A 14441-nucleotide genomic window follows, 5' to 3' on the forward strand; every position below is an offset into this window, starting at 1 on the left:
TTGTCTATCTTCCCGTGGCTTGGACCATGGTCAGTTATGAAAAGCACTTGCCGATTCCTTGCGTCGAACCGTCTATCCAGAAGGCGCACGTAGTCTTCAAAAATAGCAGCAGTCATTCATGCTCGCTTGTTGTGTAGATGCATTCCTTGGGAATACAGTTAAACCTGGATATAACGAAATTGACAAATTCCCGAAAAACTTCGTTATAAAGAGGATTTTGTTATATGCAGGTTTGGCACGAAAATTTGAAAAATAAACTGATCACTTTGCCGACGATCCCTTACCTGCGTTTAAAACCTTCGAGCCACCCCTTACTGCCTTTTAAATCATCGCAGCCCAGGATGCAAGCATAATCCCTTGCTTTTTGCTGCAAAACAGCACCGCTCATGCGTACGTTTCGTGCCCGCATGTCCATAAACCATCTGAACACAGCTTTGTCGACATCGGCATATATTGATGACTTCAACTTCTTGCCGTCCGTGCCACGCTCCATAGCACTGCGAATCGCATCTTTCGCTTTTCAAATTGTGGACAAAGAACTAGCTGGGGGATGCAAAATTTGGCAGCTACATCCTTCTTTTTTTGGCCTCCAGAAACAGCGTCCAAGTTGGCCATTTTGTCCTCAAGAGTCAATATCTTGTGTTTCTTCGTCGAAGCACTCATCCTTGGCATGTCACACCAGGTAGAGGATGCGTGGACGCGTGTCATTTCGCACAAGCGCGAAGCATCGGAAACGAAGAGCGAGCGACACGATGGCGTCGTAGTAGAGAGCCTACAGCGCTTGCATTTAGGCTCTCTAGCGTCATAGCGTCGTATAGTGTCACCTAGTGTCAGGTTAGTGAAGCGCAGAGACTTGCGCAGTAACGAAAGAGTGGCGCTGCCAGCGCGTTGAAAAAAAAAACTTTTTTTTTTTTCGGCAACATCAACTGGAAAAGGAGAGTGCCGGCTTGGCGGGCTAGGCCAGCTGCAGGAAGCGGCGGGATCAGGTTTGAATAAAGGGAGGGGGAAAGGTCACGCCCGCGGTGGCAACATCGCCGGGTCTGGGGATGCAGGCCCGCCTCGCGCACGCTCGCACGCACGCACATGTGCGCTTGATCTCGCCTCGTAGTCGCCGTGAATTCGAACGCGCCAAGCGCGACACTGCCGCTTTGCATTTCGTCGCCGCGGAGAAGGTGCTTCCGGTTGCTGCTCGCGCAAAAATGACAAAATTTGGGGCGAAATCTCTAGGTTGTCGGCGGGGAAAACGTGTTATTTCGAGGGGGTCTCCCGCTACCACTTCATTACGTAGAGGTCTCAAATGCATGTGGAGTAACGGCGGGGAATAGAAAAACTTCGTTATATCCAGGAATTCATTATATGGAGGTTCTTTATAAGCAGGTTTAACTGTAGTTGCATTTCGGAAGCAGCGCGGCTTCTCTGCCTTCCCTAGTATCAACAAGGGAAGCTGGTCCTTGCCTGTTGCATTGGTACCAAACAGCAGCGTGACACGCTCCTTGCTCTGTTTTCCTCCGGTTGAGAATCAGCCAGTGGTAGTGAACGTGCAATTTGGTAGCATCTTGTAGAAAAAGGCAGCATCATGTAGATTGTCGTTGTCTTTGTCTTCATACATTTCAAATAGAGCTTGGAGCTAATGTTGGCGCCTTACGTCTACATGTCTCGATTCACGGCTGTGCTTTTGCCAACAATCAACTTCGAGGTTGTTGACAGGTTGTGACAAAGTTGTTTGAGATCGACTTCGAGGATGTTGACAGCCTGACTCGCCGCTGGCGACGCTCGTATTTTTCGTGTTTTCAGCAAGTTATCGGTCGATTTGCACCGTCAAAATGCAACAAAGCGAGGGGCGGTGTTTTATTACGATGCATGCCGATTATGGCGAGCGGCGAGCAAATTTCTAGACCAGCTTCCCCCAAGTCGTGTTCCCAATTTGTTAATGTAGCTCCTCCTGTCGAACATGGCGTTTATAATTGGACGGACACTTCCTTTGTGCCTTTCGGCGTGTTTCAGCGCCAGAAGTGCTCTTTAGAGCGGTAAAACTTCGCTCATCTACCGCACCCCATGGAATGCTATGGCGCAAGTCTGCCCGCAGGTCTTTTGGCCACTTTTCGGCATCCAAGAGACCACAATTTTCTGGCACCGCAAAGCATCAGGAAAACTTTATTTTCGTGTGGATTCTATCACGGGGGACACCAGCGATGCGATTGCGACTGAGATTAACGGTTCGGGCACGCTGCACCATATAATTTGACACCTTCCGTTCGTTCTGCAGTAAACAGCTGTAAACGTGCATATACACGTTTTTAAGTACAGGCTGTGTGACCAGTATGGGTGCTAGATATCTAACAACCGTATAAAGCAGCGGAAAGAACTGAAATCATATTTTATACATATATCTGGATAAGGATCCGCACAGATATCTTCCAGACGTTTTTACAGAATGTTTTCTAGCCATTTTAGCAAGATGATAGCGTAAAACAGCTTAACAAGATGCCTTCAAGCCATCCTTTGCAAGACATCTTCAAGACGTACATATAAAGACGTCTTGTAGCCATCTTGAATAGTTTTAGACGTTCTAGTTCATTTTGGCTGGTCCAAGACAGCTACAAAACGTCTTGTGTTCAGTGGGTAGTAATCGTCACAGTCTTAGTCTGGAAATTGTTAGCGTCTGTTTCCTTTTGAGTCAGGGGCACCCATGATTTGTTCCTTTTGTCGCCTGTTCTAGTATTCAATGGAACACTGCTGGGCTGTTCCTGACTATCTGGAAATTCGTAACTTCCACTGTTTATCTCATCTTTCGGGAGACGGTTGAGCATCCGCCTATTTTGGTGAACTTCGAGCCCGTTCTCTGTCTGAATACGGTATGAATGTGGATGTGCCGCTGCTCCGTGCACGGTACCGTTTGTACGGAGGTCAGTCACCACACCGTATCGCCTGTTTTCAGCATGGGGAGATGTTTAGATCGGTGACGTCGATCAAGGTAGTGGCTCAGCCTCTTCCTGACCTTCCGATAATTATGTACTGCCTATTTCGGGGAGTACTGTCCCGGAGTACGCCGCTGAGGCAGCATTGTGACTTGAGTCCGGAGCCTTTTATTCATTAGGATCTCCGCTGGGCTGACTTCTAAAACACCAGGCGTTGCTTGTGGGGATGCGCGACTCTCACACGTCTCCTGTGGTCCGGCTTCAATGCGCGGCTGGGCGCCGGAGGCGCTCGTAGTGGTGCGTTGCGAGAGATCGCGCGAGTGTCGCGATGCTAACGCCACCGAACAGCGGGGTGACTTGGGAGAAAAAGGTCGAAGGCGCTCTCTCTTTGGGGTTGGGATCGGTGAGCGACGCGGACGTCCCGCGAGTGCGCCGATCCACGCTTCGTGAGACATGGCTGTACGATGTACATGTACGATGTCACTTCTTGGGGCGGCAGTCAATGAGGTGGATGCCATGGGAGATATCTCATAGGTGACAGGAGTCACCTGGCGCAGCACGCGGTAGGGCCCGACGTACCTCGACATTAACTTTTCACAAAGGCCGACACGACGAGATGGGAGCCAGAGGAGGACGAGAATCAGTATCCCGGTGTCGACGATCGTAAGTGGCCTTTTGTGCGGTTTGCGATGACGAGAGTTGAGCGCGGGCGACTGTACGCGCGACGAGCGCACGCGTGATGGCATCTTGCGCATAGGAAGTCGTGGACGGGGAGGCTGGATCAGAAGGGAGCAAGGTGTCAAAGGGTAGTAAGGGATGACGTCCAAAGAGAAGATAGAAGGGTGAGTAGCTGGCAGTTTCATGACGTAATGAGTTGTATGCAAATGTGACGAACGGAAGCGCATTGTCCCAATCGTGGTGGTCATCGGAAACGTACATGGAAAGCATGTCGGTCAGTGTACGGTTTAGGCGTTCGGTGAGTCGATTGGTTTGAGGGTGATATGAGGTCGTGAAGTTGTGGTGAGTAGCACATGATCGAAGTAGATCGTCAACCACATGAGAGAGGAAGCAGCGACCGCGATCTGTGAGCAGGTCACGTGGAGCACCATGTTGGAGGATGACGTCATACAGTAGGAAGTCAGCTACATCTGTGGCGCAGCTGGTTGGCAACGCTCGAGTAATTGCATATCGAGTGGTATACTCCGTAGCGACTGCATTCCATTTGTTGCCTTTCGTGGAAATTGGAAAGGGACCGAGCAAGTCCAGGCCCACTCGATAAAACGGCTCGGTTGGAACGTCAATTAGCTGAAGTAGACCAGCAGGTTGGGTCGCAGGTTTCTTGCGACGCTGACACAGGTCACAAGATGTTACGTAGCGGCGAACAGACCGATAAAGGCCCTTCCATAAAAAACGTCGTCGTATGCGATCATAAGTTCTCGAGACGCCTAAGTGCCCGGAAGTGGGGGCGTCATGAAACTGGACGAGGACGTCCCTGCGCAGATGATGCGGGACAACGAGCAGGAGTTCTGCACCGTCGGGGTGCATGTTGCGGCGATAAAGAACGTTATCCTGAAGCAAGAACATGTTGAGTGAAGGGTCGATGGTGCAGGATTGCAGACGGTCAATAATAGAGAGCAACGATGGATCTCTACGTTGTTCGTCGGCCACATGGATGAAGTCTGTTATCGCCAAGACATAGATGTCGGGGTCTGTTTCAGTGGAGTCGGGTGGTTCAACGGGATGGCGGGAGAGGCAGTCGGTGTCGTTGTGTAACTTGCCAGATTTGTACACTACCGAGAACGTGTACTGTAACCGTAATGCCCAACGGCCGAGCCTTCCTGTGGGGTCTTTAAGTGTCGAGAGCCAGCAGAGCGCATGATGGTCTGTGATGACCACGAACGGGAATTTCGCGACAGCCCAGACGAGAGCTAGGCACTCCTGCTCAGTAATGGTGTAATTCTTCTCCGACGGTGACAGAAGACGACTAGCATACGCGATCACAAGGTTGTCTTCGTTCTGTGTTTGGGCGAGGATAGCACCAATGCCATGGCCGCTTGCGTCGGTGCGAAGTTCTGTTCTAGCAGCCGGGTCAAAATGAGCCAGCACAGGTGGTGAAGTGAGGGCAGAAATCAACGACGCAAAGGCAGTCGCTTGTTCCCCGCCCCAAGAAAAGGCCGCCATCTTTTTGAGTAGGTCCATGAGGGGTCGAGCAATGTCCGTGAAGTTGAGAACAAACCGGCGAAATTAGGAGCAGAGCCCAAGAAAGCTGCGTACTTCTTGCGTGGACCGTGGAACTGGGAAGTCGCGGACGGCACGGACCTTGTCAGGGTCCGGTTGCACGCCAGTAGCGTCGACTAGGTGTCCAAGTAATTTGATCTGGCGGCGCCCAAAGGTACACTTAGATGAGGTGGAGGTACACCCAGCACCTCCACCAAAAAGACGTTACGGGGAGTATTTAATTACCAGTAAACGGCTAGCGCTTGTCTAGTCAAGACTGCACAGAGCGCACAGGTTCCAGCAGGTTTCAGTCTCACAGAAGAGCCTCTGACCCAGCCCCACTACAACGTCTTTGTCTTTTCCATGGCTCGTGACAATATGATTTGGTAAATTACTCAAAGTCTGTGCTCATTAACTAGGGACCATTGTGGCTCACCATACATTCAGGAATACCATGTCAAGCGAAAATGCTTTTTAGTCGGTGTATCACAGTGGCAGACTGTGTAGACGGAAGAATGGCTATTTCTGAGTAGCGTGAAAGATAATCTACTACTTGTCCGTTAATTTGACACAGATCTGCACAGATTCTTCCCCACGGATAAGAGGATGTTGGCGATGCTATCATTGGTTCCATCCTCTCAGGGGCATGCATTGCGCAAACACTACACTGTTTCACGAAAGATGCTATTTCAGTGCTTAGTCCTGGCCACCAGACGGAACCTTTGGCTTTACTACGGCATCGTGAGATGCCTTGATGACAGTCATGCAGCTTACATAGCGCTCCTTTTCGAAGAGATTGAGGAATGATTAGCCTCATTCCATTTAGCAACAGCCCATTCACCAACGTAATGCATGCTTGATTCTGCCAGTAAGGTGCAAGATAGCCAGGAACGTTTTATTTCTTCGGCCAACCTCGAATGCACAGTTTTCGCAGGCTTCTACACACTGCGTCGCTCGCTTGACCCTCTCTCACCCTTGTCAGGAAATCATCTCCTCTTTCTACGCCCAATAAACAAGCTTTCAAGTAGGCTGTAACTTCAGAGACCGTCAGGTAGCTTGACAGATTTGTGTGAGCCAACGGAGAACGTGAGAGAGTGTCTGCAGTGATGAGCAATTTTCCGGGAACATATACAACAGAAAAACTGTATCACATCAGCCATAAGCGAAAACGTTGAATTCTTGGTGGCATATCATCAATTGCCTTGTGACCCAAAAATAATGGTCCACTTCAAAAACTAAGTCCAAACCACCTACATGCTCATCGAACCTTTCCGCTGCCCATGTTAGCGCAAGCGCTTCCTTCTCAATCTGGGGGTAGCATTGCTCGGTTTTAGTTAGCGAACGAGACGCGAACACAACTGGTCTGCGTTCTCCATCTTATTGTTTTTGAAACAAAACTGCTCCTAGTCCAAAAGACGAGGCGTCAGCAGAAAGAATTGTTGGTAGCGAAGCGTCGTAGATCGCCATACACTGTGCTGAACAAATGAGATCTTTGAGGTTTTGGAACTCTTTTTCCTGATCACCGCCCCAAAGCAAGGGTCTATCTTAGTGCAAAAGAACACGTATAGGAGCAGTGACCTCAGCTAAATGTGGCAAGAAGCATCCCAAATGATCTGCCATGCCTAGGAGGCTTCATTACTCAGTTACGTTTTTGGGTGGCTTCAAATCTTGAATAGAGCTGATCTTAGCCGGATCAGGATTAATGGCATTTCCATTAAGGATATGGCCCGAAAAACGTACTTGCTTAAGGGGGGACGCGGCTTTCGCATCGCGAAAAATGGCTAAAAAATCGATTTTTTGAAAATCACATTTTCAGTTTCTGTAACTCTTATTCTATATTATTCCGAAATATCATCACTGAAAACCAAGTAGAAGTGCTCTAAAAAATTGTTGTATCAGCCAAGGTGCTGAAAAATTGCGCGGAAATCGCGAAAAAACGGCGTTTTTCAAGCCACGATATCTTCGGAACGGCGCAGCCGAGCGCCGCCATCTTGGTCTCGTTGGAAAGCGCATTTCTCCGTCTTCAAATCTGCCGCTTCAGCTATCTCCTCCATACAGAAACAAGCACACAAAAAGCAAATGTTTGAAGGTCGTGCCGGAGCCACCGATTGGCCGCGCCCGCCACGTGACTCCAGCGCGGTTCGCCATTGGTCCGGTGTTCGCTCCGTGATGGCGTCGTCTGCTCCGCTTGTTGCGGTGTCCTCGCGAGCTCCGGACAGTTTCCGTAATTTCGACGAGTGTTAAGGCGGGCGCTACGTGGACATAGCAGTAGTGTGGCCGATCCCGCTTTTTGTGGACGTCTCAGACCCGCGGCTAAGCATTCCGAGCATCGGTGACGCGGACTTCGCGACCGAGCTTCGGGCACGGAATGCACGGACACGCGGCTAAGCCTCTCGCGCGTAGGCGTCTCCGACTCGGCGATAAAGCACATCGCGCGCGGACTTCTCGGATCCTTGCCTAAGCATTTCGTGCGTTGGCGCCTCCGAGTGCGCGACTAAGCAAATCGAGCGTCGACTCCTCGAGCCCGCGGCTACGCATTTCGCGCGTCGGCACATCGCTCAACAAGTGTCGACTCCTCGGACCCGCGGCTACGCACTTCGCGCGTCGGCACCGCGAGCGTCGACTCCTCGAGGCCGCGGCTAGGTATTTCGCGCGTCGGCACCTCGGACTGTGCGACTAAGCTAATCGAGGATCGACTCCTCGAGCCCGCGGCTAGGCATTTCGCGCGTCTTCACATCGCTCATCGAGTGTCGACTCGGACCCGCGTCTAGGCACTTCGCGCGTCGGCACCTCGAGCGTCGACTCCTCGAGCCCGTGGCTAGGCATTTCGCGTGTCGGCACATCGCTCATGGAGTGTCGACACCTCGAGGTCTATTCCTCGGACCCGCGGCTAGGCATTTCGCGCGTCGGCACCTCGGACTGCGCGATTGAGCTTACCGAGCGTTTGGACCCGCGACCAGGCATTTCGCGCATCGGCACCTCGGACTGCGCGACTAAGCTCGTCGAGCGTCTATTCCGCGGACCCGCGACCAGGCATTTCGCACATCGGCACCTTGGATCGACCCGCGACTTAGCACATCGCGCGCCGACTCTGTTATCGTAATGTCACGATATCTAGTAATAATACCTATCATACCACCCCTTCATAAAAAGAACCTCATCATGAGCTCTGTTCACTAGGCCACTTGGGCTGGCACAGACACCTGGCTGTAGAAGTGAGGCATGATACAAAAGTACAGGCTGGAAAGCACCTAGCAGCTGCATTGCTGCCTATCTATCAGTGGCTCTCCTAACCTCCATAGCCATTTTCAATGGAAGATGATTCAGAAGGCTGCTGTCAGCCTTCATTCAGTAACATGGTCGATTCTACCAAAAGAAAACAATGCCTCACTGACTGCACTATAGGATGCTATCAATGAGGCAGTCTGCAGATACAACGCTAGAACTACTGTATATTTATGCCCACATAGTTCTGCACCTCACTTGGTTTGAAACCCAGGCACCATGCTCTTTGTAGAGCAGCAGTAAAGAATGCCATACAAACATGAAAAAGGCAGAACGAAGGCTCAGCAGACCAGAGGCCACATGCCCAAGAAGCCCCACGTCACAAAACACATCAAAGATTACAACTTTGGTGCGTTTTAGAGAACTGAAGAGAAGGTGCAACTTTGAGAGCCATTTTCTCAAAACTGTTTTTTCGCCTTTCTGCTCAGTTTCTGGAGCTGATTACTTCGTTACCGTTTAGCCTATTTTGATTCTGTTTTTTTTGTCACGTTCCTTGGACTACAGTGCAGGTCGAGACAGTCTCGCATTTTTATCTTGACATTTTATAAATTTATGGCGTGGCTATTCGTTCACCCCGAAAGTGTGCTTGGTGCGAAGGTAACTTGAAAAATGACTATCTAAAAAATTTGTGTTGCGAAAAAAAAAAAGTAAGACTGTCACGACCTTCAGCACGCATTGAGCTATGCAGTCAATACTCAACGAGCCTTCCATCATGTTTTTTAAGCTCCCCAGGCCCTCCAGAAAGTTCAAGAGAGAAAAATTCTGCTCAATAAAATGTTCTGAAGGTATCACTCTGAAACTTTTATGGAAGTATCAGGGAGACATTCTAAACATTTGTGCCAATTTTCATCAAAATCCATGAAGAAATCAGGAAGTTGATTTTCAAAGCCACGTCCCCCCTTAACCCCAAACAAGCATTTCTCTTTGTTCAATGTCCCGTTTGCTTTTGCTAGGCGTGTAATTACTTCACTTAGCTGCTCATCATGCTGAGCTTTTGTTTCACCAAACACTAGGACGTCGTCCATAACGTTAACATCAACCGGAAGGCCACATAGAATCTGTGACACTCTTTTTTGAAAATATTCTAGAGCGGAAGTAATTCCAAGCCGTAGTCGAGTGAAACAATATCTACCGAATGGTGTCAAGAATGTTGTTAGCTCTTCAGAATCCTTACTGAGTCACACCTGGTGGAAGCCCGAGTTAGCAACGAGTCTTGAAAACCACTTTGCGCCCGACAGTGAACCAAGGGCCTGATCTACCGTTGGTAACGTAAAACGTTCTCGACTTAGGCACTTGTTCAATTTGGTAACGTCTACACATAATCGCAGGTCTCCTGATGGCTTCACGACTGGAACTATGCAGAAGCGGCAGCGTTCCTCCCACGTTGGCTGTGCTGGCGGTGGTTTAACCTGTGGATGCAACTGGCCGTGCTGCCGGCGTCTCTGTTGAGCCGCGGCATCCATGTTGGGGCCTTGGTCGCGAACTTCTGATGACTGGCCGTCGTCTCCCCGTACAGTACACTGCTGCTGTTAGACGCTCTCCTTTAGGCGAGCCTTTTCCAGCGCTGTGCCAAATGTGAGCTGCGAATCCGTTTGTAGAGCTTCCGAGAGCTTTGCGTCACGGAGTTCGACAACAAGTCTGTCTCGGATCATCCATTCTTTGAGGCTGCCGAAGTTGCAATGGTCCGCCAAGACATGTAGTGCAGTGACGAACTGGTCTACAGACTCTCCTGGCTTTTGAGCGTGTGTGTGGAAGCAGGCGCTCTCATACACAATGTTTCGATCTTTCACAAAGTGTCCGTTGAATTTTTTCTTTACGGCTTCATAGTCTTTAGCCTCTTCCTCTGACAGCCCAAACGTACTGAAGACCTCACGTGCTTGCCGTCCCATTGTGTACAGTAGCGTGCGAACCTGGGCTTCCCTGGAGCGTTCGTTGAGTCCCGTTGCAAACTGGTAATCGTCGAAGTGCTCGATCCATGCCGGCCACTCTTATATGTGGTCAAAATCCAGCGATGGCATTGATGGATCCATATGATGATGAATCTATACAGGTGCATTGATGGCTTCTCTGACATTGTTTCTCGTAGCTGCGTCGTTCAGAGGAAAGATTCTTCACCAGCTTCTGACACCAGGTCACGATGAGACGCCGTGTCCCCAAGAACGCAGTCAGGACGCTATGCTTTGGGTAATCGAGGAGAGCTCCTTTTATTCAGCAAACGCCTCTTATATAGGCTCCGCGCACCACGTAATCCACCGTGCAGACACAGAACACATGACTGATTCCAACACAGTAATAATTTGACACTGCATGTGGAAAAGCGCGTGCAGTGTCAAATTAAGCGGGTCAAATTAAGCGGGTCAAGCTCTTTGTGCGCTTTGAGTAATGTGACTTAAAATACATGCGGCTTGGGTCGGCACCGGAAAAAATTTCGAATAAAGCGATATTTCGAGTAAAGCGATTTCATTATAACGAGGGATTACTGTATATAGAACAATGAAATATCGAGCCAGACGACAGTGCCGCTAAGGCCCCAGTTGGCAAAGCAACATTTTTGAAGTGAAGAGCGCAAAAGTGGGACAGACAAGGAGCTGTGCTGACTGCCAACTGAGTTTTCTGCCACAAAGTGACCAGTTTTTAAATGGTCAAAAGCAACAGTTCAAGCCAATGCACTTCTGTACAATGAGGACACAAGTACTATTGCTAGTTATATTTCTTTGTAACATTTGGCATGTCAGATGTCTAAGATGAATCGCGTCAGATTCAGTTGGATTTTAGGATCAATTTTATAGGAAGAAGGTTTAAGAATGTCAGAGATCAGGTAATCTGTGATGTAACTTCGTAGCGTGGAAACAAAGAATGAGACCGAGGGCCCTTCCGTCTCGTTTCGTCTATTGAAATTACAGCACAGAAGTAAGAGTTACTTCAGAGACAGCATAAACATGGTCAAATACGACTTTGCACTCCACATAATCTGAAATGAGCCCATCGAGTTTTGCTTTCAGCTGTTCCAAGTCCACTTTCTTCCAAATACGCAACAATATTGTCGCCAAATCACAACTCAGAGGAGCGTACGATGATTTAATGAAATACAGGTGGAAGGCAAATGAAGGAGGGCTGCTCCAATCAGGTCCCTGCACTGCTGGAGCTACAGGGCCAGAACATGCCCTCTTTGTATTGTAAATGCCAATGTGCCAACAAAACGTTTTGCTGGACACTGCAGGCGACGCGAGTATATGTTGCACCATCTTAGAGCAATGTCCAGACAGCGACACCTTTGGACTCGTGCCTAGTCTACTAGTGAAAGAAAAATAGGACGTGAACCATGCAGAAAGTGAAGTCTTGGTGGCCATTATAGCTGCAGCATTCGCCTCTCAACTTTAGTTTTTAGCGATGCACTACAGACAACTTGTTAGTGTTGCCATTATATTGGTTATGTCACTAGATTTTACGCCTCTTGGTCTGTTTAGTGACAATTTTTCTTTATTTAGTGACCGATTGCATTTTTAACAGTGTGATAGAACAATTGTCAATATTTTAATGACTTCAAAGTTATGAAAACTGCTTTCGATGTATATATGTGGTGTTGAAACCCAACAGGTTGGACTGGCATCTTCTGAGCACAATGACCCCATCCATAAATGCCTGGCTCAAGCCGTGCGACCGGCTCTTGGTGGCTTTGCGCAAAGCTCAGCAGACAGAACAGCAGCGTCTTTGTGCGGTGCTTGCCTGGCTCATGGCGGAGGCGATGGATGCACAAGGGGGACATCTGCCACCTAGGGTCAGTGCTTAATAAGACTGAGGCACAAAAGAATGCAACAACTGTTCCATTTCAATTCTCTTTCCAGGGAAAACAACTTTACGGAAAGCTGACGCCTCTTGCTCGAGCGCTTCAAGTAAGCTTGCCTATAGGCCTTTTGCAGTGAAGCAGTCTATGGCTAGGGTTTTATGCATTATTTGTGTCCGTCAACAGATCTGCTGCGTATGCAAAAACTCAGCTCCCGAATTTGATGCAAAATCACTTCTTTCTAAGCAAAACCTTATACGTCTCATCACTTGGATATGCATTTTGATTAGTTATCAGTAGGCATCATTTTCAAGATTAGTAGACTCTCTGGTAGATAATGAGCGTTTCTCAAAGATTTACGGCTCTGCAGCCCGCATTGGCCATGTCTACGTTCACACCGCCCTCTCTTTTCGTTGTTCCTAGCTCGTGTGTGCCTAGTTTCCTTTCCGCTCTCCCAGGGCGGCAGCACCCTAGTGCATTGTCAGCATGAAGGAGGGAAGACAAGCTGCCGTTCTTCATTTTTAATTTCACTTATCTTCTCTCGATGTAAGGGAGAGGCTGCGTATAGTGCGGACTCCCGAGGAGCAGCGCCTATGAATAGTGACAGCCAGAGCAGATGCAAGAATGCAATCAGCGGCGGCGGGCGGCAAACACCAATAAAGATCGTTCCCGAGAGTCCAGCTACAAGCGGCTCACCATTGAAGACGATGCAAGTCGTGTGCTCTCCGTCGTGTGCCAAACAGCTTCGCTGGTCATCCACCTTCAGAGTGGAATGGCTCATGATTTTTTTCTGGAGTACCTTGCTGTGGACCACTGAGGTGAATATACAGTTGTAAACTTGAGCGGTTGGAAGTACAAAGAAGTCAGCCAAGACAAAGGCTGTGGGGTCTCACATGTGCTTTTGGGACAAAGGAACGACAATACAGTGGTGCAAACAATTAAAAGGGCATTTATTGCACCTTTCATACACTAATACACACTAGCCGAATTACTACCAATAGTTCATTCACATGGGCGCGTGACATATCAAGGAAGTCCGACTCACCGCGACCCGATGGCGAGCGAATATGTTTGTCCCATGCTGTGACACCATCGCCTAGTCGTTCACGTGTAAGGTCACACGAACGGCGGCGCATTCGAACGATCCGTGTTTGTCCATACCGGTGTCCTGCTCTTAGCCTCGCGAGACAGTCTCGCGAAGCATGGATCAGCGCACACGTGGTACATCCGCATCGCTCACTGACCCCAACCCGAAGAGAGTGATCCTTTGACCTTTTTCCCCCAAGTCAACCCACCATTCGGTGGCATTTGTATTGCGACACTCGCGCCATCTCTCGCAATGCGCCGCAACCACTACGACCGCCTCCGGCGCTTAGCAACGCGGAGAAGCCAGACCACAGGAGACGCGAGCTATGCAGGGAAAACATCAGGAGACGCGTGAGAGTCGCGCATCCCCACATCCCCCCAACCTTAATTCACTACACATACTTCGGCAAAACCTGTCACATGGTCTATCAACGCGCGCGTAGCGAACGAAAGTTAGTACATGCGACAGTGGCTGCACCGAGGAAATGTCCACATATTATCCACAACATGCGAGCCGACATTGTCTTTGGGGTTCACTGCCGGCGTCCGTTGGTCACAGCACCACCTCTGCGGATTCGACGGCACGACTCCAGCCCAGGACTCCGGAAACGGCGACGCAGAAGTCGGCACAAGCAAGTGACGCTCGCGCCGACGCGCCCTGCCAGCGAGAGCCACTGTAGCCGTTGGTGACTGCCGGCTCTTTTCCCAGCCGCCGAGGGTAGCGAGCCGGACACAGGTGGCCGTCGAAATCGCTGCGCCGAAGGCATCTGGCCACAGGCATCTGCATCGCCTGGGGTAGCTCGATTGTAGTCCGGGGCAGCAGCGCTGATGATGTGCAGGTGACAGCAAACCAGGGGTGACTCCGCTCATGCTGCGTACACTCAATGCACTCGACAACCACTAAAGTAGTGCAAGGGAGAGGAATTCAGCATACGCATCGCCCACATGGTACGATGTTCAATTCGGCTAGCAAAATTTCGGGCGGCATTTCTCAATGCTAAGTTCACGTGAACAAAGCTTACTTTCTTGAGTGGAACGAGTAATTTCAATTCGTGTGAAGCTAACTAGAATGAGGGAAGCAAAGTGCGACACCTCAACACCACGGTCAAATAGGTTGTGTCCCTCAACGTGCGCATAGGCCTAAGGCTTTG

The 14441-nt window shown here is 49.7% G+C and overlaps 1 protein-coding gene across 1 annotated transcript in view; it reads left to right on the forward strand.

The window, feature by feature from the left end:
* LOC119448019 (transmembrane protein KIAA1109 homolog) overlaps positions 1-14441 on the forward strand; it is a 431927-nt gene that overhangs the window by 21462 nt on the left and 396024 nt on the right. The window contains exons 3-4 of the mRNA XM_049665124.1: positions 12018-12198; positions 12266-12313. Of these exons, the coding sequence (XP_049521081.1) occupies positions 12018-12198; positions 12266-12313 (229 nt within the window). The remainder of the gene's footprint in view (positions 1-12017; positions 12199-12265; positions 12314-14441) is intronic.

The sequence above is a fragment of the Dermacentor silvarum genome, chromosome 4 (genome assembly GCF_013339745.2).
Source record: "Dermacentor silvarum isolate Dsil-2018 chromosome 4, BIME_Dsil_1.4, whole genome shotgun sequence".
Classification (NCBI taxonomy): Eukaryota; Metazoa; Arthropoda; class Arachnida; order Ixodida; family Ixodidae; genus Dermacentor; species Dermacentor silvarum.